This window comes from Heliconius melpomene, chromosome 7, assembly GCF_056956725.1.
Source record: "Heliconius melpomene rosina isolate 202511_hmr_F chromosome 7, ASM5695672v1, whole genome shotgun sequence".
In the NCBI taxonomy this organism is placed as follows: Eukaryota; Metazoa; Arthropoda; class Insecta; order Lepidoptera; family Nymphalidae; genus Heliconius; species Heliconius melpomene.
The window spans coordinates 9,405,819-9,428,499 of record NC_140395.1 but is presented as its reverse complement, the minus strand read 5'-3'; the positions used below and the strand labels follow the sequence as shown (position 1 = coordinate 9,428,499).

Genomic DNA, 22,681 nt, shown 5'->3' with positions numbered 1-22,681 from the left:
GTGCTAAAATCACATTAAGCACTTTAGTAAAATAATAAAAGCGAAGACTACCTTCGCGTGGGTATGGTGGTAACAGTTTTATGGGATGAATCTAATAAATGTTGGTTTTAAGAACATAAAAGCTCAAGCATCAGCGATCACTGACTACAACTAACTGGCTTAGGCGTGAATATCGCTTTGTTCTTTCAGAAATTGATCCACCGAAACCATCTAAAAGAATAATTAAACAGCATGAATAGGCAATAAATACTGTACAAGTACAGTAGCAACAATTTTTCGCAAAAAAGAAAAAAAAGAGAACTTAAAAAAAGCTACGCCTCATAAATAGATACAAATCTAGTAACAAAACCTAATTATTCCACGATTTCCACGCCATGTATGATTTAGTGGTCAATCCTACCTACTCTGATTTATGGCACTAATAACTCCGCTAAACTAATCAAGTATAAACCTGCTTTCTACAAAAAATAAGTGAAATCTCACAAAAAACATATTGTAAAAAGCCAGCTAAGTCAATGAAGCTGTTCATTTCTCTGTGAAAAATAATGAAATCTCAATGTAAAGGCAAGCCAAGTCTAAGGTTTATATATGTAATTTTTTTAACAATATATATCAATACGTAATTATGCTCAAAGAATTTATTTATAATAATTTATTATATAATATTATTATAAAAAAAAATTAGTACGATTTTTGTACATTTCTAATATTATTGTAATCAGTATTTTTGTTATTAAATAATAATCATTATTCACTATTTTATCTATGTATTTTGGATACAGCAACCCCGTATTTCATCGTCAAAAAAGAAAAATGCCGCTGCAAAAAAGAAACGTAATGATAAAGGTATTTTGATAATAATTATTTTCTGTAAATTTTATTTATTAAAGTTGTAAATAAAGTAATTTTTCATAAAATAGGCAATAAACTTTATTTAAAACATCAAAGGAGATATATATACATTGTGTTCTAGGTTGGTTTCCTGCGTTGACAAGGGAATTCACTTATTTTCTTTTATAACTCAAGTTTATTCCAATAAAATGATCGAAATGGTAAGAAACATATTACTTTAGATGTAATTCATTTGATATATAAAAAGCTATAAAGTTAAGGACAGAATGAATTAGTGTTTAACAAATTTCATACTTTTAGCATCCGGCGGAGCCTATGCAAGTGGATGTTCCACTTGAAGATAATGAAAACAATGAGACAGAGCGTTATGTGGTTGAAAATCCCACCTTAGACTTGGAAACTTATGCTGCTTCGTATACTGGCTTTGCTAGATTATACAGATTAATGTTTGTAGCAGATCATTGTCCTTCTCTAAGATTAGAGGCACTCAAAATGGCAATTTCTTACGTTATGACCACATACAATGTAAGTCTATATCAATCTCTTCATAAAAAACTTGCTGAAGCTATAGCCACAGCAGGCTTGCCCGATGTAGCAGTCCAAATGGGCTCACAAGACATACCTGTATTGGACTCAATATGGGTAGAATCGAAAACAAAGAAAGCTGCCATAAAGTTGGAAAAATTAGATACAGATCTTAAAAATTACAAAACTAATTCCATAAAAGAAAGCATTAGAAGAGGGCATGATGATTTAGGGGATCATTATTTGGACTGTGGAGATCTTACTAGTGCTTTGAAATGTTACTCTAGAGCTCGTGATTACTGCACAAGCGGCAAGCATGTAATAATGATGTGCCTCAATGTAGTTAAAGTGTCAGTGTATTTACAAAATTGGTCACATGTTCTAAATTTTGTATCAAAAGCAGAAGGAACTCCAGACTTTAATGAAGCTTCAGGGAAAGATTCTAATCAAGCTATTCTGACTCGCTTAAAATGTGCAGCTGGGCTGGCAGAGTTAGCAACAAAAAAATATAAATCAGCTGCAAAACATTTCCTAGCCGCCAGCATTGACCATTGTGATTATCCAGAACTACTCAGTAGCAACAACATAGCAGTATACGGAGGACTTTGTGCGTTGGCAACCTTTGACAGGTCTGAGCTTCAAAAGCAAGTTATAGTTAGCAGTTCTTTTAAATTATTCCTAGAGCTAGAACCTCAGTTACGAGACATAATTTTTAAATTTTATGAATCCAAGTATGCTTCATGCTTGAGGTTACTGGATGAGATTCGAGACAATCTACTTTTAGATATGTATTTAGCACCACATTTAAATACTTTGTACATGATGATTCGTAATAGAGCGCTAATTCAATACTTCAGCCCATATCTCTCTGCTGACATGTGTCTAATGGCCGCTGCCTTTAACTGTACAGTAAATGCTCTTGAGGATGAGCTTATGCACTTAATTCTCGACGGGCAAATTCAAGCACGCATTGATTCTCATAATAAAATATTGTATGCTAAAGATGTAGACCAGAGGAGTACTACTTTTGAAAGAAGTCTAGCAATGGGTAAAGAATATCAACGACGGACTTCTATGCTAATCTTACGTGCTGCCATGCTCAAAAATCAAATACATGTTAAGGTATTTATACATTTCTCTTATGAGCAGTTACAATTTTTTCGTAATTAGTATTCTTTCTGTGATTATTTCTTTTAAATCTATACAAATCTTGAGTACCCTTCCTCCACACTCTTGGCACAGCTGACTTACGCGGCGTTTTTCGTTTTGGGTTCGATCCCTATTTGGAAAATACAATAGTTTTCATGTCCTCACTCAGGTAATAAGACACGTACAAAACAAGCATGGTGTTGAACTCCGCTACTACCGCAATAAACATGCAACGAAAAAGGAAATATCTTTGCACTAGCTTCCCTCTGCATACCCTGCAATGTCCTGCTATATCATGCCAGTTGTATCCTGTATATAGGATACAACTGGGATGAAACTAAAAAAATATTATTTGTTACATTACATTATTCATTGCATTGTTCCTTCTGTTACTGAATAGAATTGTGTTGAAATTTATCATGTATCATAAATAACATTAATTTATTTCCATATTCCTGGGAGCTTATAAAGAAATATAAAATCTGAATATTCTTAAACACTTAAACATTATTAAAATAAAATTTGTTTTGTAAAAAATATATAATTAATTCTTGTGTTTGTCATGAGACAGTAATAAATTTATATAGATAACATATATCTTTAATGCTTTTTAGACTATTTCGTATATTGTTGGACTCCTGTAGGAAGAGTTCCGCATAATTATTTATAAAAACGCCTAAAAAATCACGTTTGTTATATGGGAGCTCCATTAAATATTTATTTTATTTTGTTTTTGAGTATTTGTCGTTATAGCGGCAACAGAAATATATTATCTAGGAAAATTTCAACTGTCTGACTATCACAGTTCACGAGATGCGGACTGGCGACAGACAGACAGACAACGAAGTTTTAGTAATAGGGTCCTGTTTTACTCTTCATACGGAATCCTAATAAGAAAGATTGTTTTAATTTATTTATTTACTCGCATTGTTTGCTATTTTCTAACTCAAAATTAAACAAATTTACTCAACCAACTGATTAGTGATTATATTATGTATTTTTGTAAATAACATACTATATAAGTACTAACAGCAATTCGGAGTTCCTTCAGCACAAAAATATTCGGGATGGCTCCCAGACGCTGTGTTCTAAAGCAGGACAAATCCAGGATATTCAGACAAATACCAGCCCTATCTCTGTTGAAATATTATATGTAATTACTCTGATATATGAAATCTGTCTAAAGTGACATATAATTATTTAATTCTTTATGCTATCATATACAGATTTATCTACTTTGGAGTTCTGAATATTTTTTTAACATCACGCTGTAGCTGCAGATGCAGACGTGAAGCACTTACTGGTTTCCTGAGACACAATCCCGTTTTCGAGACATTGAGTGGACTCAGCGCTGTCTTGTTACCAGAACAGAAATGAAAATAATTCACTCCTTCGATTAAGAATCGAACCCACCATCGTCATGTTCCTACACTGAGGCGCTGCGCCACGACGAATCGAAAATGCAATTTATATATGTGAACAGAATTTTAAATAATTGTTAATGTATTTCAGAATGTTGGTCGTGAGACTGGTCCGCAAAGTGGTGAGGCACCTGGGTCAAGCACCAGCCTCTCAACACGCACTTACGAAAGTATACCCTTGTGATGAATTACTTTAAAAGATAGTCAACACCTTACATTTTTACATGGCAATTTAAATGATTTATATATAAAATACTAGTTGTAATAAACTTTAACATTAATTTTGTAAGCGACGCTGGTTGAGCAGTACTCATTTATTTTGTCATGTGAATTCTGTTTATATAATTTAAAGAAAGATTTTGTGTACCGTTTCATACCTGCTTTTTTTGTTCTAATTATTTACATAGTAGGAATACGTTTTCAACAACATGCCATTACAAAGTGCTGATGGCTCCGAGTGAATGCTTTGCCAACTGTCGTTCAACAGCTGATGCGTGCATTGTCGCAACAGTTTATACAGAATTATTCTCTATGTAACCACAAAATATTATGTCTACGTAATTTTTAATAATATTAAAAAATTTCAAACAATATGCCTTTCAGTCAACCTAAAGATTTTGTTTAATTTGTTCAAATAAATAATTTAATTTATCCAAATAAAAAAATATATTTATTTTTACATGATGCTCAGCAAACTCAAAAGAGTACAGTCTGCGAGGTCTAAACTGAGTTTTGCATTAGTGTTCATATAGTGTAGTAATATAAATAAATATTTCTTTTCCTCAAATGGGGATCGAACTCACAACCAATCACATGTACAGTCAAACTTTGTGGCCACTTACACCCACACACATCATTGGCCTCGATAGTACCCTATAATACTATATTTGTAGACGAAAAAATGTAGATATTTTACTATAAATCTATTAATAGGCACTGAATAAAAAGAGGTTGATGTGATAAAAATGTTCAAATGTTATTTTTATTTATTTACATAAAAATTGTTCAAAAATACTATAAAGAAATAACGTTTTAATTATTTTTTTCGCTGCACGTAATTGGTTGTAGACAAGTAGGGCAACTGCCATTAGCTACACCAAAAGCTGGAACTCTGCCACCTTCACAAGCAACCAACCACTGAAAACAATATAATAAACATATTAATATAATTATAGGCTGTGCCATGCACAGCGGTACATCTTACTGTAAGCGCGATTGTCGTGAGTTCAATCCCCACTCGGGGAAAAGAAATTATTTTCAGTAATCCAACTCAGCACAATAACTCGATAATTGAGTTTATGAGAGACAAACCTTCGTAGTTTTTTGTAGTGCCTTTATGTAGAAATATATTTGTATGGATATTTGATAGTAATAAATTTAAAAAAATGTATGGAATGGTCTATTTTAACACCCCTCAGCCTTCTTATATTTGAGATAGAGCATTAAGCTATTATAATGACATATTCAGTTCCATCTTTAATGTTGGTGACTTCGGAAGCCATGGGCAACTAAAGTAAGGCATACTGCACATATATTACTAATTATTTAAATGTGTAACACAAATCAAATCAATTGAAAATATATGAATAACTACTGTTTCATGCATTCTAAACAAATCTTGATACTATATTTTTGAATGGTGTTAAATAATAAATTGTTATTTACACAAAAGAGAGGACTATTTCCCACCCCTCATCACACAATATCACACTCGTCTACCCCCTGAATATGAGACAACTAATTAATGGATGACCCCTTAATATCTTAGCCAAACTGATAAAACAGAACTTTATATATTTTTACAGGCACATATGTTATTCTACATATTAAATTTCAAAGATTTTTTTTTATTAATGTTTTAAATTTCTATGTATATCAAAAATTTGATATAAAGGCACAATTTTTCACAAAAATATTTAAGAAAAAAACTAGTAATGTGATATTTGATAATGTTTCATGTATGCTTAAATAATCTGGCATAATATTTTACTGGTAGATTTATTTCAAATTTGGTATCAGTAGAAAAAGGAACTTTGACAGTGGAGGCAAGCATTAATGCATTCTTGAAAAAAAACCCCTAAAAAAAACACTTGGGTTGCAAGTCTCAAGCAATTCTATAAGCTCTTTACTTTCAACACCACACTCACTGTAATTTCTCTGTATTTTCTTTTTGGGCATTTTTAATAATCTTTATACAAGAGACATACCAACCTGAAATAAACAGTTTTTATGGAAGTAGACACCACATTTGGGATTCTGACATAATGGCTGTGGTACACCAAGATTACCAGGCAACTCCTCACAAAAACAAATTCCACATGATAAAGTTTGCAATTCATTGGTATCAATAACATCTGTATTCATATTTATTTGTTTAAAAGAATGTTTTGTCTTCACAGAATCTGCAAAAATATTGTAATTTAATAAATTTTATAAAGAAATCAAATAAAAATCCAAATATATAAAAATAAAAATATATATGTAATATTTTAAATAATAAATATGAAGAAAGAAATTAAAAAATGAAACGGTTTTGAAATTTATAAATTACCAAATACAGCTAATATATTTTCCACAATTTCTTTGTCATGGTCCCAAGATAATAGTCTATCTTGTAATTTATCATGCCATTCTTCTGACTGACCAACCAAATGGACATTGGTAGCTAACCCATTAGTTGTAATTTCTACATGTAACCACACTCTTTCATCTGCAAATAACTTTTCCATATTACATTTTGTAATAGTAAAATAAATGATGAATCAAAAAGCAATACCAAACCAAGTGCAATTCTTCGATAATCATCTTTAAAAGTTGGTTTGACAGGTTCCACTACAGTGAAATGCCTATCTATATTCTCCAATTCTTTTAAATAGACACTTAAACTTTTTATGTAGTTTACATATGTTGTTATCACTTCTTCAATGGACAAATATTCACGGTCTTGTAATTGTGAGTGTGGTAAATTGGCAGAGGAAACAGTAATTTTATTATAGCCCTTGTATTTCAAAAAAATATCGTGAGTTCGCAAATTTTCCTCATCTATGATAGAACATTTCAAATCTCTAAGAGTCTTTCCAAAACATATTGAAAAATCCAAAGATAGACTCTTTATTTCATCAATTAGGTCTTCATCAATTAGTTCTAATTTGTTAATATCTAAAACTTTTGCGGGTTTTTTAGAAAAAATACTACACAATTGATTAAAAAAACTAACTGCAGAATTATTGTCTCTATTTTGAAGTAAATCGTGAAACACATTCATTGTATACTTTTATATATTTTAGTATGTATTAATCTGAAATTTTGTAATATTTATTTTCAATAATCACCATATCCCTTAACAAATATATATATAAATAAAATCTAAACAATTTATTTTCTTTTTAACATACTTTAGCAAAAATTAAAGTTTGAATTGCAACTTGTAAATTGTATTGTAATGACGAAAAGAAAACGGAACAACAGATAATATATAAAGCTGAATGCACACTCTCCAGATCGAGGAGGATAGGGCTACACGAGGCAATGCGAATGCGAGACAGTATGGTTATGAATAGTGTTGCCGATCGAAAGCCGACTATCGATAGGCTATCGATATTCTATTGACAGTTGTCCGATAGTAGGACTATCATTATTTTAATCGATAGTATCGATATTTTCGATAGTATCGATACTATTGAATATCTAGGAAACTATAGTATCGAACTACCGATTATTGTGAACTATCGATCGCCTGCTAAGTTGCGATAGTATCTTTATTTTCACCAAAATATGAAGAAACAAACGAAATGTAACAAAAATGTTTCTTGTTCTTTTCATTTCATCTTGTAGCTATGCTTAAGAATTATATTCAATACTATCGCGAATTAGCATACAATCGATAGTATCGATACTATCGATTGTCCTATCGATCGCATAGGCTTTTTTAGGTTAAAACTATCGATTGCGAAACAATCGACAGTTTTAATCTAATCAGCGTCATAGCCAACGCTAGATGGCGTTGTACCACTTAAGGCGAATTCTGAGTCGCGATAGCAAATTTTTCTCGCGCAGAATGAGGATCAAAAATTTCGAAATTTCAATAAGACTTTACTTCATAGGATCATTTCTATAGTAAGCTCTTCACGAGATCCACATAATAAGTGAGATCGTGCCAGCCGCGATGAGGAGACGTGGCGCGGCGCCCTGAGCGTGAGGCGGGCGCGGCTTCGGCCGACAGCCCTCGATGATCGTTCACTTCGCCACTCGTGGTGGAGCGTGGGGCGTTGTCGCTGTCTGAGCGGCTGTTTTTGAACCATTTTATATCCATTACATTATAACTACATTGTATAGAAAGTTTGTCAGCACCAAAGAAAAAGTTTTTATTTTAAGTCAAAGTAAAAAATAAAATTATCGGTGTAAAATAAAACGCGTGTGTCAATGAAGCCCTCGTGATTTTGTGATTTTTTATGAAATATCCATAATAAATAACAAATTTGGACCATTATTTACTGGACACCTGTGTAGGCCATCGCGGGGCAGGAGGGTAATGACGCTAGGTTCCTTCTGCCTAAACAGCGTGAAGCGGATTTTTTATTTTAATCTTGTCTATAACATTTCTCTTTCTTCTAATACCTACAGAACCCCAAGGTGTTTCATTTTGGAATGTTTTAATTGAAATAAGAATATTTTCACCAGACTGCGAAAAATAACTAACTGCAAGGGAGAGGGCCTGGCAGTTAGTTTGGACATGGCGAAGGCCTTTGATCGAGTGTGGCATGGAGCGCTCCTTGCCAAACTTCCATCCTATGGGCTTCCCGAGAACTTATGCAGGTGGATCGCCAGCTTTCTCACTGGGCGCAGCATCAAGGTCGTTGTCGACGGTTTTTGCTCCAATCATATGCCCGTGAACGCTGGCGTTCCCCAAGGCTGCGTGCTGTCCCCCACGCTGTTTCTTCTGCATATCAATGACATGCTAGAAGATTCTAGCATTCATTGCTATGCAGATGACAGCACGGTGGACGCTGTTTACTCCGGCCGCGCAAGTCTTTCTCGGGAAAACGCTGAACAGTACCGAAATAAACTTGTGTCTTCTGTTGAGGCGTCCCTCGAGATTGTCTCTTCATGGGGTGAAAAGAACCTGGTCCAATTTAACCCCCTGAAGACACAGGTTTGCGCGTTAACCACTAAAAAAACCCCATTTATCGTATCGCCAGTCTTTCAGAATACTCCCCTTTTAGCCGCGCCCAGTATCAGCATATTGGGCCTTAATGTTTCGAGTGACTGCCAGTATCGCGATCATCTGGAAAGCAAGGCCAAGTTGGCCTCGAAGAAACTGGGGGTCATCAATAGAGCGAGACGGTACTTCACGCCAAAACACCGATTGGCCCTATATAGGGCCCAGGTTCGGCCACACATGGAGTACTGTTCTCATCTCTGGGCTGGTGCACCCCAGTATCAGCTTGACCCATTTGATCGCATACAACGTAGAGCTGTTCGAATCATTAAGGACCCAATAAGCTGTGAAAGGCTTGACACTTTGGCTCTGCGTAGAAACGTCTCCTCGCTGTGCGTTCTCTATCGCATTTTTCATGGTGAGTGTTCTGAAGAACTGTTCGACCTGTTACCTGCCGCCGAATTTTCCAACCGCACAGTACGTCACAAACTTAAATACCATCCACACCACCTGGATACGTGGCACTCCACTACTGTGCGGTTTCGTAGAAATTTCCTTCCACGCGCCACCGAACTGTGGAATGGCCTACCCGCGGCAGTGTTTCCAGGTCGGTACGATATGGGTACCTTCAAAAAGCGCGTCTATCTCCACCTTAAAGGCCGGCAACGCACCTGTAGCTCCTCCGGTGCTGCACGGGGTCGTGGGCGGCGGTGATCATCATCAGGTGACCCGAACGCTCGTTTGCCTTGTCCTTCTTCCATAAAAAAAAAAAAAAAAATGCTTTGTGACTTGTCGAGATCAAGAAACCATGACCATAATCAAAATTTACCACAATGACGAATGCAATACTTACATATTATTAAAATTAAAAGATACAGACGACCTGTATCTAGTGGGATATTTTTGAATATTATTGAAAAACAATAAGCTGGGCCCCCTCTGGGTAACCAGTGGTCTGCAGTTTCGGCAGTCAGCCTAGCCGTGTGGCTAGCTAGATATATGATATCGCTAAGTTTTTTTTAGATTTGGATATGTTCTTTAATTTTGTAGAACATTTTTTGGTCCACCTTCAACAGTTTCTGCAGCGCATGCGATGCAAGATATTTTATCCCTATATTTTACACATTTTTAAAATTCTATTAGGGATCTCTAATTGTTTCTAAAAATAAATATCGCCTATGTTACTCCTTGATAATGTAACATTCTAATGTCTCCGTAGTTTTACGTTTATCCACTACAAACACATAATTCAATAATATTGAACTTTTCCTTTTTTTTAATAACGTCGGGTTTTTTTTAAATGATTTTGTAATATAGATGTTTAAGATTACATAGATCTGTCAGTATATAAAATGATCAAGACGGGGTCATCATGCCCCGGGTGCTAACAGTGCATAACATAACCATAAATCTCTACAATGAGACAAAAGTAGAGAACTACAAAAAGAAAAGACAACTCAACTTCTGGGATGCATATCCCAACATTGAAAGTATTAGACAAATCATAGTATGTGTCCAATATTATATAACTAATGTTTATTTAAAAGTGAATAATATGTTCATAATATAAGAGTAGCTGATACAGTATCTTTATAAAACAATAAATACTTATATACTCATAAAATAAATTGAAACAATTAATATATCGATTTTTTATTTACTACCAAATATAATGTCTGGTTTTGACTGAGCATATCAATTTATACTACTAAATCTGATGATCTGGCTAATTCGTAAGATAATTATATAATTTAATTTATGACTGAATTAAAAATGGTAATAGATTATACAATGTCCTAATTTAAAATATTTCCAAGATAAGTATATGGTTAAAATCCATTATAAAAATAATACAGCTATACAATTATTTCGATCAAAATATTACTACATTCTACAGTATCCCAATCATCCATTTTAATAAATTCATAAAAATAAATGCATTATACAAATTTTTACAATCACACAATTCTTTTTTTTTAAATAATTTTAAAATCATTATAATAATAAAATTTATAAAATAATATATTAACCTCTTGAGAGAAGGCAAGTCAGAGAAGTCAAGTGATAAAACATTTATAAAAATGATATGCTTACTGAATACTGAGCAAGTTTACAGAAATGTAAAAACAGTTTATGCTAAACATGGGCAACACTATTGAGATCTTGTATAGAAAAAATTATAAACTGAGTCATTTAATATTTTATAAAGTGCAATTTAAAATTTTTGCGGTTTCCTTGTCAAGGATTCTTCTAAACTTAATATAGTATTATATTATTTATTACAAATAAAAAGTATTTATTACCTATTAAAAAGTTGTGCTTTTTTTAATTATTTAAGACTACTTGTGTTATGTAAGAAAAATACTATTAAAATTATTAATAGTGATGCAATAATAGCATACAATTGTTACCAATCACTAACTTCAACAATTATAGTTATAAAACAATTATTATTCTATTTTCCTACTTGTATGTACTTGTCAACCATATAAAAATATAATATAAAAAATATGAAATTATGAATTTGTACATTGAGGCCGTACTAGCTTTGTCTCAACCCTCGCCATATCATCACCTTTATGCATCTCAATTTGTAATAAGGAAAACACTTCAATCATTTGTGTGATGCTGGGTAAATCATCAGTTTTCATCCAAGACAACTTCATTTTAGATAATTTAATACCTGCATCACTTTTTATGCACTCATATTCTCCAGGAAAGTCCTAAAAATAAAATTTTCATTAATATCAATAGTATTTTTATAGTCCTACACTGTATCCAACATGTAGCAGGGTAGATAGATATAAGCAATAGGTTGCCAGGGTTAAGATACTGTTTTGCCTATTGTCCACCCAATCCACATATGGTTTATTATTATTTTAATAACCAAAGAGAGGAAATGAAAATAATTTATTTCCCTGAGCTGGAACCAAACAACTGTCATATTTCAAGACTTATGCTGTGGTACTGAATCACAATAACATCATTATAATATTTGTTAATAAATACAATTTCTTTTTCAGGTTTACAAACTATAAAAAAAAATTGAGCCTAATTAAAAACTTACACTATTAAAAAATATTCTTCTATTTAATCCCATAGAAACAACTATGACATCTATGTACTTTTCTCTGACCTCCACTACAACACCCTCAGTGATAACAGGAGTGTTTAATTCAATATATTTTAATATGTATAACTCTGTTGAGAGTTCACCTGCTTTTTTGGCATTGTACTTCTGTTTATTACATTGTGCAGCTATCATTGATACTACATTCTCTTCCCATTGAGGTGTTTCCCTATATTGTAAGCTTGCTGCTAGTAATCTAAAAGGGAAAAAAAATTGTAAAAATAATGTATAATCAATTATTTCCTACACCATAGCAGGGTAGGCAGAGGGAATCTAGTGTTGAGACACCCATTTTCCAGTTTTCGGCCAACTTTAAGGCTTTGATCGTTAAATGGCTGAACTTAACGGCACTCTTGGCCATCTTACTAGAGTGAGAAAATGAAAATAATTAATTTCCCCAATTGAGAATAGAACCCATAACCGCAGTCTTAAGTGACGCTGTAAAGCAACGGCGCGACGGCTTCATACTAATAAATATAATTGTAAAAAAAACAGTAAAAACAGTAACATCATCATCAATTTTGAAAAAGTTATTAGAATTTAAGAACACTTTATATACCTGTGGACCATTATATCTGCATAACGTCGTATAGGGCTTGTGAAATGTGTATATAATGGAACATTCAAGGCATAATGGCTATAATCATCTTCTGGACCACCTGCACAAAAATATTTCGCCCTCGTCATAGGCTTAGCACATAACATATTGAGAACCATAACTCTTCCTTTGTCTGTACTATCTGATCCAATATAAGGTAATAAAGATTTATGCAACTCTCCAGCTGAATTAATTTCTAAATTAATACCCAAAGGTTTTAAAGATTTTGCTAGTTGTTTTAACATATAAACACTAGGAGGTGGATGGCATCTTAAAAAGGCAAGTTTCGGATGATCATCATATATTCTATGAGCTACAGTTATATTAGCTAAAAGCATAAACTCTTCAATTAACTGATGGCTTGTTTTACTATCAGAAATGAAAAAAGAATCTGGTAAACCATTTGCTCCATTTAAATGGAATGATACTTTTGGCTGGTCCAATTTTAAGGCTCCTCCTTCAAATCTTCTTTCTCGTAATATTGCTGACAACTCACCTAATTTTTTTATTCTTTGTTCAATATCTTTGAAACTAAAACCATTGTATAATTCTGGAAAAGTACTCTCAGCATTTTCAATATTATCAAGTACTGCTTGTGCATTCTCATAAGCTAGTTGACCACAGCAATGTATGACAGTTTTTGCAAATGTGTGTCGGACCACTTGAGCATCTTCAGTCATTTCCCAAAAAATTGAAAAAGCTAATTTATCAACACCTGAGAAAAGTGAACAGAGCATACACAATTCATCAGGCAACATGTGATAAGCCCTCTCAACCAAATAGATGGTGGTAGCTTTTTCTGCAACCTTCTTATCTAGAATTGTATTTTCTGCCAAAAAGTGAGCTACGTCTGAAATATGGACTCCAATCTCAAAGTTGCCATTACTTAATCTTTCACATGAAATCGCATCATCTACATCACGACAACTTAATGGATCTATACTGAAAATACACATTTTTCGGCAGTCTTTGCGCAAACTAATTTCTACTTCAGGAATTACATAATCAGAATTGGGATAGAACTGTTGTACCTCAGATCCAAACGGTGTTATATCTAAATCTGTTTGAGCTAGAATAGCTTTAGTCTCAGTTTCCATATCACCTGACTGGCCTATCTGACGTATTATTTTTCCCATTGCAAACCTTACATCTTTCCATTCTTCAATTTTGGCTAGAAACAAAGTATGCTCATAACTTTTTGCTTCTTTATAGAAATTATTAGGCCAACTTGTAAATGGTATATTAAGTCTGGGTACTCTGTAATCCCTGGGCACAAAAAGTGCCCTTTGTCTACTTTTATCAGGCATTAACTTTAAATTTCCGATACATAAACGAGTATGAACTTTTTCTTTTATAAAAACAACTTTGCCTTTCTTTTGTTTATCTTCACCATTTGTTTTATTTTCTTCAGAATCATCTTCAATGAATTGTATAATAACAATATCTCCTTCCAAGGCACGATTTCTGTTTTTAACCCCATCAATAAGAACATCTTGCTCACTTTTATCAGCACTAGAAACATAAGAATGTTGAAATTGCTTAGGATTGATTCGCAAAACACCCTCCAATAATGTATCATTTTGTAATCCCTTTTCTACTTCCTCAGTAGATAAGTAAGGACTAAATTGTCTCTCTTCATTATCACTAACATCTTTTTTCTTTGAATTTATTCTTTGTCTCGGAGAGTTGTTTATTGTGTTTTGAGAGAGATGTTCATTTTGCCCAATTTGTGAATTTATAAATGTAGAACTTTTTATCACAGGGTGAACACCAGTTGCTTGTTGAAAGTTATGATGATTTGTGTGGACAAAACTTCTGCCCAATAATGGGTGCTGTAAAGCATTCTGTAGATATTTTGGATGATTATGGTGATGAAGTAGAGGTGTATTATGAAAAAGTGCATTTTGAGAATTTGATGGATGAGGCTGTTGTAGAAATGGAGAATTTGGTAGACTTGCACCTGTTTGATGGTTGTGATATATTTCACCAAAATGTACATTCTGCATAAGACAATACTGTGGGTGATGAGTTACATTTTCTAGATACCTTGAATTAGCACTTGCATATAATGGTGTAATATGTTTTAAAAAAAAATCGTGTACTGATGTTATACCATTCTGTGTAGGAGCTGCTGGAGCTGTTTGGATGGTGTCAGGTTGCTTATCGTTTGCCATTTCTATTTGTAATTTTTTTAACTTTTCTTTCTTTTTAGCATTCTTTTTTTTAGACATCTTTGAAGGAGAATTTTGACTGGAATCATTATTGCTATTTATATTCTTACTTTGTTCTGGTAAGTTTGTATTGTGGCAATTAGTAGAACTATCCTCATTATTACACGAAGTGCTAGTTGATACTGATACGATTTGTTTTTTTGTTTCAATATTTTTTTCATTTGAAGGGATATTTAAAGCTGCTGATTGTAGCAAATCTGATAATTGTGATGTAGATGCTTGACTGTCTTCTATATTTCCGTCACAAGAAGAATTTTGGCTATCCATATTTAAATTCTCAATTAAACTAAAACCAGTAATTTAGAATAAAATAATATCATGTCATCGAAAACCCATATCAATAAAAATATAGTACACGTTTATAGTTAAGTTTCTATTGTTAAGAATCAAATGAGAAATGACAATGACAAATCAAACTTCAAAGAACACAGACCATAGATAATACACATATACTAGGCACAGACTATTTAAGCAATACTTAAATAATTAGCAACGTCTTGTTTCTGGGATTCAGTTGAAAGACATACGGCACAGTACCATACTATTTTGAAATATATAATATTAAAAAACAATTAAAATCTGGATTATAATTAGTATCATTAGATTTATAATCTGGATTATAATTAGTTTTACCAAACTGAGATAGAATCGACAGGACACATATAACAAATAAACACAGTAATAATACTTCATTAATAGATATTCATAGGCTAGCCGCACACACACTATATTATTGTAAATACCATATTGGCAATAATATCTATACTAATATAATAAAGCAGAAGAGTTTGTTTGTTTGTTTGTTTGTTTGTTTGTTTGTTTGTTTGTTTGTTTGTTTGTTTGAACGCTAAGATCTCTGGATCTACTGGTCCGATTTTCATTGTTTTTGTTTTGTATGAAAGCTGCATTCTTCAGAAGTGCTATAGGCTATATAACATTACATTACACATATATACTAATATATTTTAAAGTACATTCTAATTTGACATGCAATTTATTCTGCCATGTTAATAACAACCGTCGTTGCTACGCGACCGCTACCGCGACGTTTTGATATTCATCCTTATGAAAATAAATATAATAGTCACTTTTAGCATTTTATCTAGATTGAAATTATAGTTTACTGTATAACATTCTAATAAATAATTAAGGAGATGTCACTGATTCGAAATGACCTAGCCTTCGGGCGGCATAGTATGACCGTCGCGAACGGGCAGATGACGTTGACGGTTTTATAAATTTTCATACATTTTCGAACTACTGTTAATTTTTATGTAATTATTTGCTGTTTATAATTAATTTAGACTACATCTTGGTTCTCTTCTTATTTCATTTGATATTGCCCGCTAAAATTATCCTATTTAATAGAGAGAAATGTTTAGTTATTTCATAGAGTCGATATCTATGTACGCACGCACGGAAAACTTTAGATACTTTTGCTAATATTAAGAATACCTATCCTTTAGTTACTTTTAATCCTTTTGGTGGTTCATTTCAATAACTCAGATATTTTTTTCTAATATAATAATATATAATTAAGCTTATATTTTCTTACTAATTCTATTGAAAATTGAAAATTATTTCATGAATATATTTAATAAATATTCTTATAGTTGAAGCAGGCGTAGCCGCGTCCGGGTCCGCTAGTTGTTCAATATATGGCCTCGCACACTACACAATATTATTGACAATATTTCGTCGTAAAATCTGACGCACTCGTTCAGTAGTTTTCTTTGTGTGCGGAAATATTAAATCTAAAATGGATAGAAAGCCATTGCTTTAGTAATTGCCTTTCACTTACATACAAGAAATAGGCAATATTTTTCTTTTATAATATTTGGCAATATTAAAGACTGGATGAAAAAAAATACTGACTTAAGTCATCTTAATATTATTAAAGAAACTAGCGACCCTATTGCGGCTTCGCCCGCTTTTACTACTGGATTATTCATATAATGTATGTTTGCAAAGCACTTAAGATATGTGAAAATTAATTAAACCCTAATGCAACCCGCATTTTCGTAGTTTCAATAAGGATTTTCCAATTGTTTTACACAGCAAGGATTTTTTAATAGGTACCGTAATTTTAAATCTGTGCTACTAATCTTTTCAAGTACTTATGAAAATATATTTAAATTACTATTTTTAGATAGTTAAATGACATTAAATAATACATTCAACTCGAATTATCCAATACGTGCAAACGAATCTAAATCTTCGTTGCTATAAAGGCAGGCGGGTTTTTTTTTCGAGCCTGTGGTTAATGCTGAAGAGGGTATTCTGTCCCTGATGAAAAGCAAGCACTACGTAGCTGCCTGTGAGGAAAATTAAATAGAATGCATCGGCCAGGAATCGAACCCGGGCCGCCCGCGTGGCAAGCGAGCATTCTACCACTGAACCACCGATGCATGTAAGGAATGCGGGCGCGGCGGACGCATGGCGAGTGGCGAGCTGTTTCGCAGCAAGGATTTTTTGATATTGTAACAACTTCTAAAGTACTTATTATAATGAAAAACAGAAAAGACAATTTTGATCTACATTAAATGGCCAACGTAACTAATATACTTATTTATATGCTGAGAGTACGGGATAAGTGAAACTTGACTCGATACAGTTGATGTGTGAACGGCGTGATGTGTCAATAATTAAATGCGTTTTTCTCTAAAAGTATTCGCAATTTCGAAATAGTTTAAAAAGCAAATTTTATCTTCGTTTAACGTAGAAATTTAATAAAGTATTTTAAAGGATAAGGATTAATACCATTATGGAAAAATATCCCTCACAATAAAAAATATAATGAAATTACTATTTTTAGACAGAAATATGATCACTACACGTTATTCTTAAAAGATACGAATATGCCATCGCGGACTTTTTTGTAGATCTTATTAAGAGGAACAATACTCCAGTACATTTTTTTCATGTAGTATTTACCATTAAAGCAGCGCATGCGCCAAAGTGTCTCAGCGAGTAGGACCTTATCGTATTTATGTTAATTTACATAAGAATGTACAAATAATAAACTATATATAAACATTCCCTGAGAAATACTCGACTTAATGGTGAAAACCGCATCCAAATCCGTTGGGTGGTATAGAAGAAGAAGAGTTAGAAAGTTCAGGCAGACATAAAAAGCGACTTTGTTTTATAAGATATAGGATGCAACTAACAGAGGTCATTCGTGAATAGGGGTACAATAGTGCCGTAAAGGCGACATTGTAGGTTCGATTTTTGCTCGAGGAAATAAAATATGAAATACAAGCATTTCTTAAAAAAGAAAAAAATTGTTAGGAAAAAAATGGTCCGAAGCTAAGGCATCGATTTTTGCCAGCTGCAACAACTTTTTGCCTGAAATTCTAGCTTAGCTTAGCCAGATCCCTTTCATCTGATACCTCACTTGAACTAGCGGCTTTAATACCAAATTCTGCCCGTCTTTTAAGGCTATTAGTTTTTTAGGATTTAACCACAAATATATAGTTGTCAGTTTTTTTTCTGAATTAGTGCTATTTGTAGATGCTAGCTTACAAATTCTATAATTCTAGGTCAACCAAAAGCATCTTATTAATTTGAATTCCCTATATAGTGTCGAAATACGCGAATTTTTTTGCGATAGAAATGGCCGCTAAGATAAGAATATATGGTTGGAATTCCATCTCGGTATCTCTAAACATTCTTGAGATGAAGGCTCTTAACAGACAGACTGACAGACAACAAAATGATATTTTTGTACGAAACCCTAACTACAATATCTTATGACATTTAATTAAAATAAAAATAAATAAGTTATTGGAAAAATAATAATTTTGAAAGAATGTGTACGCGATTAAATATCGATTATGTATCCCTGCTGACATCGATGTTATGATATTTTATTTAATGCAACATCGATATTTTAACTGCTAACATCATTCAATTCATTCAATTTACTAGTATATATGTTCCTTGACTTTCTTACCTAATTTGACACTTTGCTCGTATATGTTCCTAGCACTTTGTCAGTAAAATCTTGTTTTATGTGATTTTTAATTTCATTCGCCGTTCGGATATTAAATAATGAAACTACATTAATCACATTAATGAAAATTTTATTAAAATTATAAGACGTAATTTAGCATTAAAAGATACAATGAAACTTATGACGCATAATATGCTCACATCAAAATGTTTGAAAGGGGTACTTACAGGTTACCCGCTTACAATAAATGCAAAGGATGTTAAAATTAGCGAAGTAGACTTTAATCCGGACTTCATTACCAGAATAATCCCTAAATTAAACTGGGAAGTTCTATGGAGAGCGGCTGATAGCATAGGTCATAGTGACGGGTTACCGCAAACAGTTGAACCAAATTACGAAGAAAACAAAGATTTTTTAAAAAAGGCTCACAGAGTTCTATTAGAAATTGAGGTTGAAGAAGGATATTTGACGTGTCCTGAATCTGGGCGACAATTTCCAATTACCAAAGGAATCCCAAATATGTTATTAACAGAAGCTGAAGTGCAATAAATTGTGTCGAATGAAAGAATAGTTTTATTTACAATTTCATCAACTTCGAAAAAAAATCTTTTTTTAATGGTGCATTAAAAAGTATTATTTACTACTTTGCTGGCATGTTCTTAGTAAAAAAAAGCAATTCTTATATATACATCATCTTTATTGATACTATCAATACAGAAAATATTTAAGGGAGGTACATAACAATGGAAATACAGTGAAAATTATTATTTTATTTATTCTTAAATTGAAATAATCTTGAGATTCTACATTTCATATTCAAGTTACTCACCAGAGTACTTATTTTCATCTATTTGTAACTGCTTTTATAAATTAAACAAAATATTTGTAAACAATTAATAATATTTAAATATTTTAAAGCTAGGTTAGATATCATATTATAAAGACATTTGATATCTTTTAGCAATTCATAATACTAGATTTGTTTTTTCATCTAGCAGTTAAAAGCTATTTTGTTTTAATTGATCAATTTGTAAAGTTAATTTTCTGTTGGCTTCCATCAAAGCAGTTTGATTTTGTGTTAAAGTTTCAACTTGTTGATTTAAAGCAGACAGCTGTTTTTCAAGAAATAATTTTTGTTTAGTTAAATTCATCATTACATGTAGGAAATAATTTTTATTGTCAACAGCAATATATGATAGAGAAAGTTTAATGAAATCCTTAAGCTCATCTATGGCATTTGTATCGATATTCGGTGATTGATTGTTGGGATTGGTCTGTTTTATATTTGACAAGTTAATATTAGAATTTCTTTTCTCGTCAATTCCATTAGGTAAACATAATGGTGATGGAAATCCCAAGGTTTCAGGTGTTCTACTATTTAAAGGAGTAGATATTTTATTCATATTCTTTTCAGCATCTTGGTAGCAATATTTCACTTCAAGCTTATCACTTTTTCTTTCATACCCTGTGGATTTATTGGCATCTTCTTCAAAATCATTATTAGTTTTATCTAATCCTAACATAACAAGAAAAGAATCAACTTTATTTTCACCCCCAAATCCAGATGTATCTAAATTATTTTTAGGGGGAGTATCATTCATAAAAAACACATCAGATGTTCTGGTTTTAACAGGAGATTGAGCTTTTGAATGCAAAGTGGTTTCAACATCTTCTCTTAGACTCAATTCATTTGATTGTATCTTTCGTCTTGCTGGTTGAAATGCAACTTTGCTGACTTCTTCTTCATGCCCTTTTAAGATTTTATAAGGTTCTGAAAAGTCTCTTAGGTCATATATCAAAACATGACCACTTTTAGTACCAAGTGCAATTTGATTTTCTGAATTAATAGTTAATGATGTTAGTGTATATGTTGTTTTAACTGTAGACACAACATTTTGCATTCTAATATCATATACTTGTATAATTTTATCATAGCCACTTGACAACATGACATCTTTATTAACAAGTGAAAAAGAAAAATCACTAACTGGTGAAGCATGAATATTTTCGAAAAACGCTTTGTCTTTGTTGGTTGTAATATCTCTTAAAACAACATGCCCTTCATCTGTTGCTAAGCCTAATAATGATCTTGACTCATGATGGAATTTCATAGCAGAAATACTTTTAGAACAAGTAAGTTTTACAGTTAAAACTGGAATATTAGATACAAGACCATATATAGTTGTGTCACCATTTACCATAGTTGCTGCTAAGCTAGTATTTTTTGCATTGAAACTTAGAAGAGTTACACATGATTGTTGTGATGGTGCTGGAAATGTTTTTGTAATAGTTTTGTTTTTAGTATCCCATATTTTTACATTGCCACTTTTAGTGCCTACAGCAACATTACGATAGCCATCTCGGTGAAAACTAGCTGACCAGGTGTCTTTCAAAGAAATGTGTTGTAAGCTTCTGACATCATGGTCAACTGGACTTAATATTTCTATTAATCCAAATGAATTAACCTGCAATCCAAAATTGTAATTTAAAAGGGTTCAGAATTATGTGCAAATTTTTAAATTTAATTCAACAATTGTAAATAGTACCTTACAAACTGTTAATGCAATATATACATAATACATTAGTAGCATGGTAATGTCAAGTAGAAGTCACGTAAATAGTAATAATTTACCTGCAAAATATATTTACTATCATCACTCCATGATATATCTCTTATTACACCATCATAACATCCGTAAGTCTTTTTTAAATCCCAACTGTTTGTATCATACAATAATAAGCGTGAACTAACTGATGATAAGTACATTCTTAAAATTATTGAATATACATTACAAATAAATAAATTATATGCAATTTAATTTGGGTACTTAGGTATAATAATTCTTGTAAATAACAAAAGTTAAAGTGACTAACTAGTAACCGACAGTTATTGATATTAAATATTGACATTAAGATATAAAACTGACATATTGAATACAGACTAATAATGGAATGTACACTCAAAAAAATTATATTCCGCTGTCCTTCTTAGTATTCACGTTGCACACAGTCAGTGGTCAGATTCTCCGAAACATACGGTACTGATTATTTTGATCATTAATGGTAAAATATTTTAATAAAACAAATATGATATTGAATATTTACTTAGCTAGTAGTAATTCCAATTTTCGTGGTTACCAAAATAGAATTAAGTGTTTTAAAATTATATTTTTAAAAATAACATATTTTACATGTCATTTTGGTTTAAAGTAATAAGCTAAGAATACTGTTAGCTAATTCTTTTAGAAAAAGGTTCGTAATTAAAGTGTTTGTATTTTTTTTGCTAGCGGTTTTACACAACCATTAATAACAAAAAAGTTCATAAAACAAAAGTAATTGTAATTTTTATTTTTAATTTATTATTAATTAATAAAACATTATCTTACTCTTTGCAATGTGATCATGACTGGTGATGTTGAATGTGTTTCTCCTAAATCTTAGCATGAAATTATACTTATCACTTGTATATTTAATAAATATCAGAATATCTTTACTTTTATATACTAGATAATTCTGTGATAGCAATAAGGTATTTAGGCTAACATTTAAGGCAATATGTTCATTAACACATTTTTATTATGGTATTTCTTGTGTGGCTACTTCATTGTCAGCTATAATAAAAATACCAAAATTGTGTTGGTAAAATATATATGCCTCGCATT

At 32.1% G+C, this 22,681-nt stretch overlaps 5 protein-coding genes and 1 non-coding gene across 7 annotated transcripts; 3 read left to right on the top strand and 3 right to left on the bottom strand.

Annotated features, from left to right (window-relative positions):
- Positions 1 to 766: 766 nt before the first annotated feature.
- Positions 767 to 4,538, top strand: CSN1b (COP9 signalosome subunit 1b). The gene is made up of 4 exons (XM_085187914.1): positions 767 to 846; positions 974 to 1,052; positions 1,153 to 2,499; positions 4,039 to 4,538. The coding sequence occupies exons 2-4, from the start codon at positions 1,041 to 1,043 to the stop codon at positions 4,129 to 4,131; spliced, it is 1,452 nt and encodes a 483-aa protein (XP_085044040.1). The 5' UTR covers positions 767 to 846; positions 974 to 1,040; the 3' UTR covers positions 4,132 to 4,538.
- Positions 4,539 to 4,902: 364 nt separating this feature from the next.
- LOC146537735 (E3 ubiquitin-protein ligase FANCL-like) lies at positions 4,903 to 7,495 on the bottom strand. The gene is made up of 5 exons (XM_085187918.1): positions 7,343 to 7,495; positions 6,729 to 7,245; positions 6,499 to 6,657; positions 6,159 to 6,349; positions 4,903 to 5,084 (listed from the first exon to the last, which is right to left on the bottom strand). Exons 2-5 carry the CDS (start codon positions 7,210 to 7,212, stop codon positions 4,980 to 4,982), a joined length of 939 nt encoding a protein of 312 aa, XP_085044044.1. The 5' UTR covers positions 7,213 to 7,245; positions 7,343 to 7,495; the 3' UTR covers positions 4,903 to 4,979.
- Positions 7,496 to 8,033: 538 nt separating this feature from the next.
- LOC146537734 (small nucleolar RNA U3) lies at positions 8,034 to 8,234 on the top strand. Its single transcript, XR_014878173.1, has one exon. It is a non-coding gene; the product is annotated as a small nucleolar RNA U3 (small nucleolar RNA).
- A 2,508-nt stretch (positions 8,235 to 10,742) lies between these two features.
- Positions 10,743 to 15,472, bottom strand: LOC146537733 (DIS3-like exonuclease 2). Of its 2 annotated transcripts, XM_085187913.1 has the most exons (4): positions 13,330 to 15,472; positions 12,795 to 12,894; positions 12,173 to 12,431; positions 10,743 to 11,828 (listed from the first exon to the last, which is right to left on the bottom strand). In XM_085187913.1, the coding sequence occupies exons 1-4, from the start codon at positions 15,329 to 15,331 to the stop codon at positions 11,622 to 11,624; spliced, it is 2,568 nt and encodes an 855-aa protein (XP_085044039.1). In that variant the 5' UTR covers positions 15,332 to 15,472; the 3' UTR covers positions 10,743 to 11,621. The 2 variants fall into 2 exon arrangements, with proteins under 2 accessions (XP_085044039.1, XP_085044038.1); XM_085187912.1 differs by having other exon boundaries at positions 12,795 to 15,471.
- Positions 15,473 to 19,039: 3,567 nt separating this feature from the next.
- Trmt112 (tRNA methyltransferase subunit 11-2) lies at positions 19,040 to 19,587 on the top strand. The gene has a single exon (XM_085187911.1). The coding sequence runs from the start codon at positions 19,191 to 19,193 to the stop codon at positions 19,566 to 19,568; it is 378 nt and encodes a 125-aa protein (XP_085044037.1). The 5' UTR covers positions 19,040 to 19,190; the 3' UTR covers positions 19,569 to 19,587.
- Positions 19,588 to 19,698: 111 nt separating this feature from the next.
- Grip71 (WD repeat-containing protein Grip71) lies at positions 19,699 to 21,921 on the bottom strand. The gene is made up of 2 exons (XM_085187909.1): positions 21,652 to 21,921; positions 19,699 to 21,484 (listed from the first exon to the last, which is right to left on the bottom strand). The coding sequence occupies exons 1-2, from the start codon at positions 21,784 to 21,786 to the stop codon at positions 20,018 to 20,020; spliced, it is 1,602 nt and encodes a 533-aa protein (XP_085044035.1). The 5' UTR covers positions 21,787 to 21,921; the 3' UTR covers positions 19,699 to 20,017.
- Between the last annotated feature and the right edge of the window lie 760 nt (positions 21,922 to 22,681).

What these genes read in the sequence shown, in the direction of transcription:
- LOC146537735 (XM_085187918.1), bottom strand. Translation starts at nt 7,212, where the DNA reads ATGAATGTGTTTCACGATTTACTTCAAAATAGAGACAATAATTCTGCA. An exon ending in TTATCGAAGAATTGCACTTG is followed by an intron (nt 6,658 to 6,728) that starts GTTTGGTATTGC and finishes AGTTATTTGCAG; the next exon opens with ATGAAAGAGTGTGGTTACAT. An exon ending in AAATATATTAGCTGTATTTG is followed by an intron (nt 6,350 to 6,498) that starts GTAATTTATAAA and finishes ATATTTTTGCAG; the next exon opens with ATTCTGTGAAGACAAAACAT.
- Trmt112 (XM_085187911.1), top strand. Translation starts at nt 19,191, where the DNA reads ATGAAACTTATGACGCATAATATGCTCACATCAAAATGTTTGAAAGGG.
- LOC146537733 (XM_085187912.1), bottom strand. Translation starts at nt 15,331, where the DNA reads ATGGATAGCCAAAATTCTTCTTGTGACGGAAATATAGAAGACAGTCAA. An exon ending in GCAGATATAATGGTCCACAG is followed by an intron (nt 12,432 to 12,794) that starts GTATATAAAGTG and finishes TTTCCCTTTTAG; the next exon opens with ATTACTAGCAGCAAGCTTAC. An exon ending in GAAGAATATTTTTTAATAGT is followed by an intron (nt 11,829 to 12,172) that starts GTAAGTTTTTAA and finishes TTTTATTTTTAG; the next exon opens with GACTTTCCTGGAGAATATGA.
- CSN1b (XM_085187914.1), top strand. An exon ending in AAAATCAAATACATGTTAAG is followed by an intron (nt 2,500 to 4,038) that starts GTATTTATACAT and finishes AATGTATTTCAG; the next exon opens with AATGTTGGTCGTGAGACTGG.
- Grip71 (XM_085187909.1), bottom strand. Translation starts at nt 21,786, where the DNA reads ATGTACTTATCATCAGTTAGTTCACGCTTATTATTGTATGATACAAAC. An exon ending in ATAGTAAATATATTTTGCAG is followed by an intron (nt 21,485 to 21,651) that starts GTAAATTATTAC and finishes TTTGGATTGCAG; the next exon opens with GTTAATTCATTTGGATTAAT.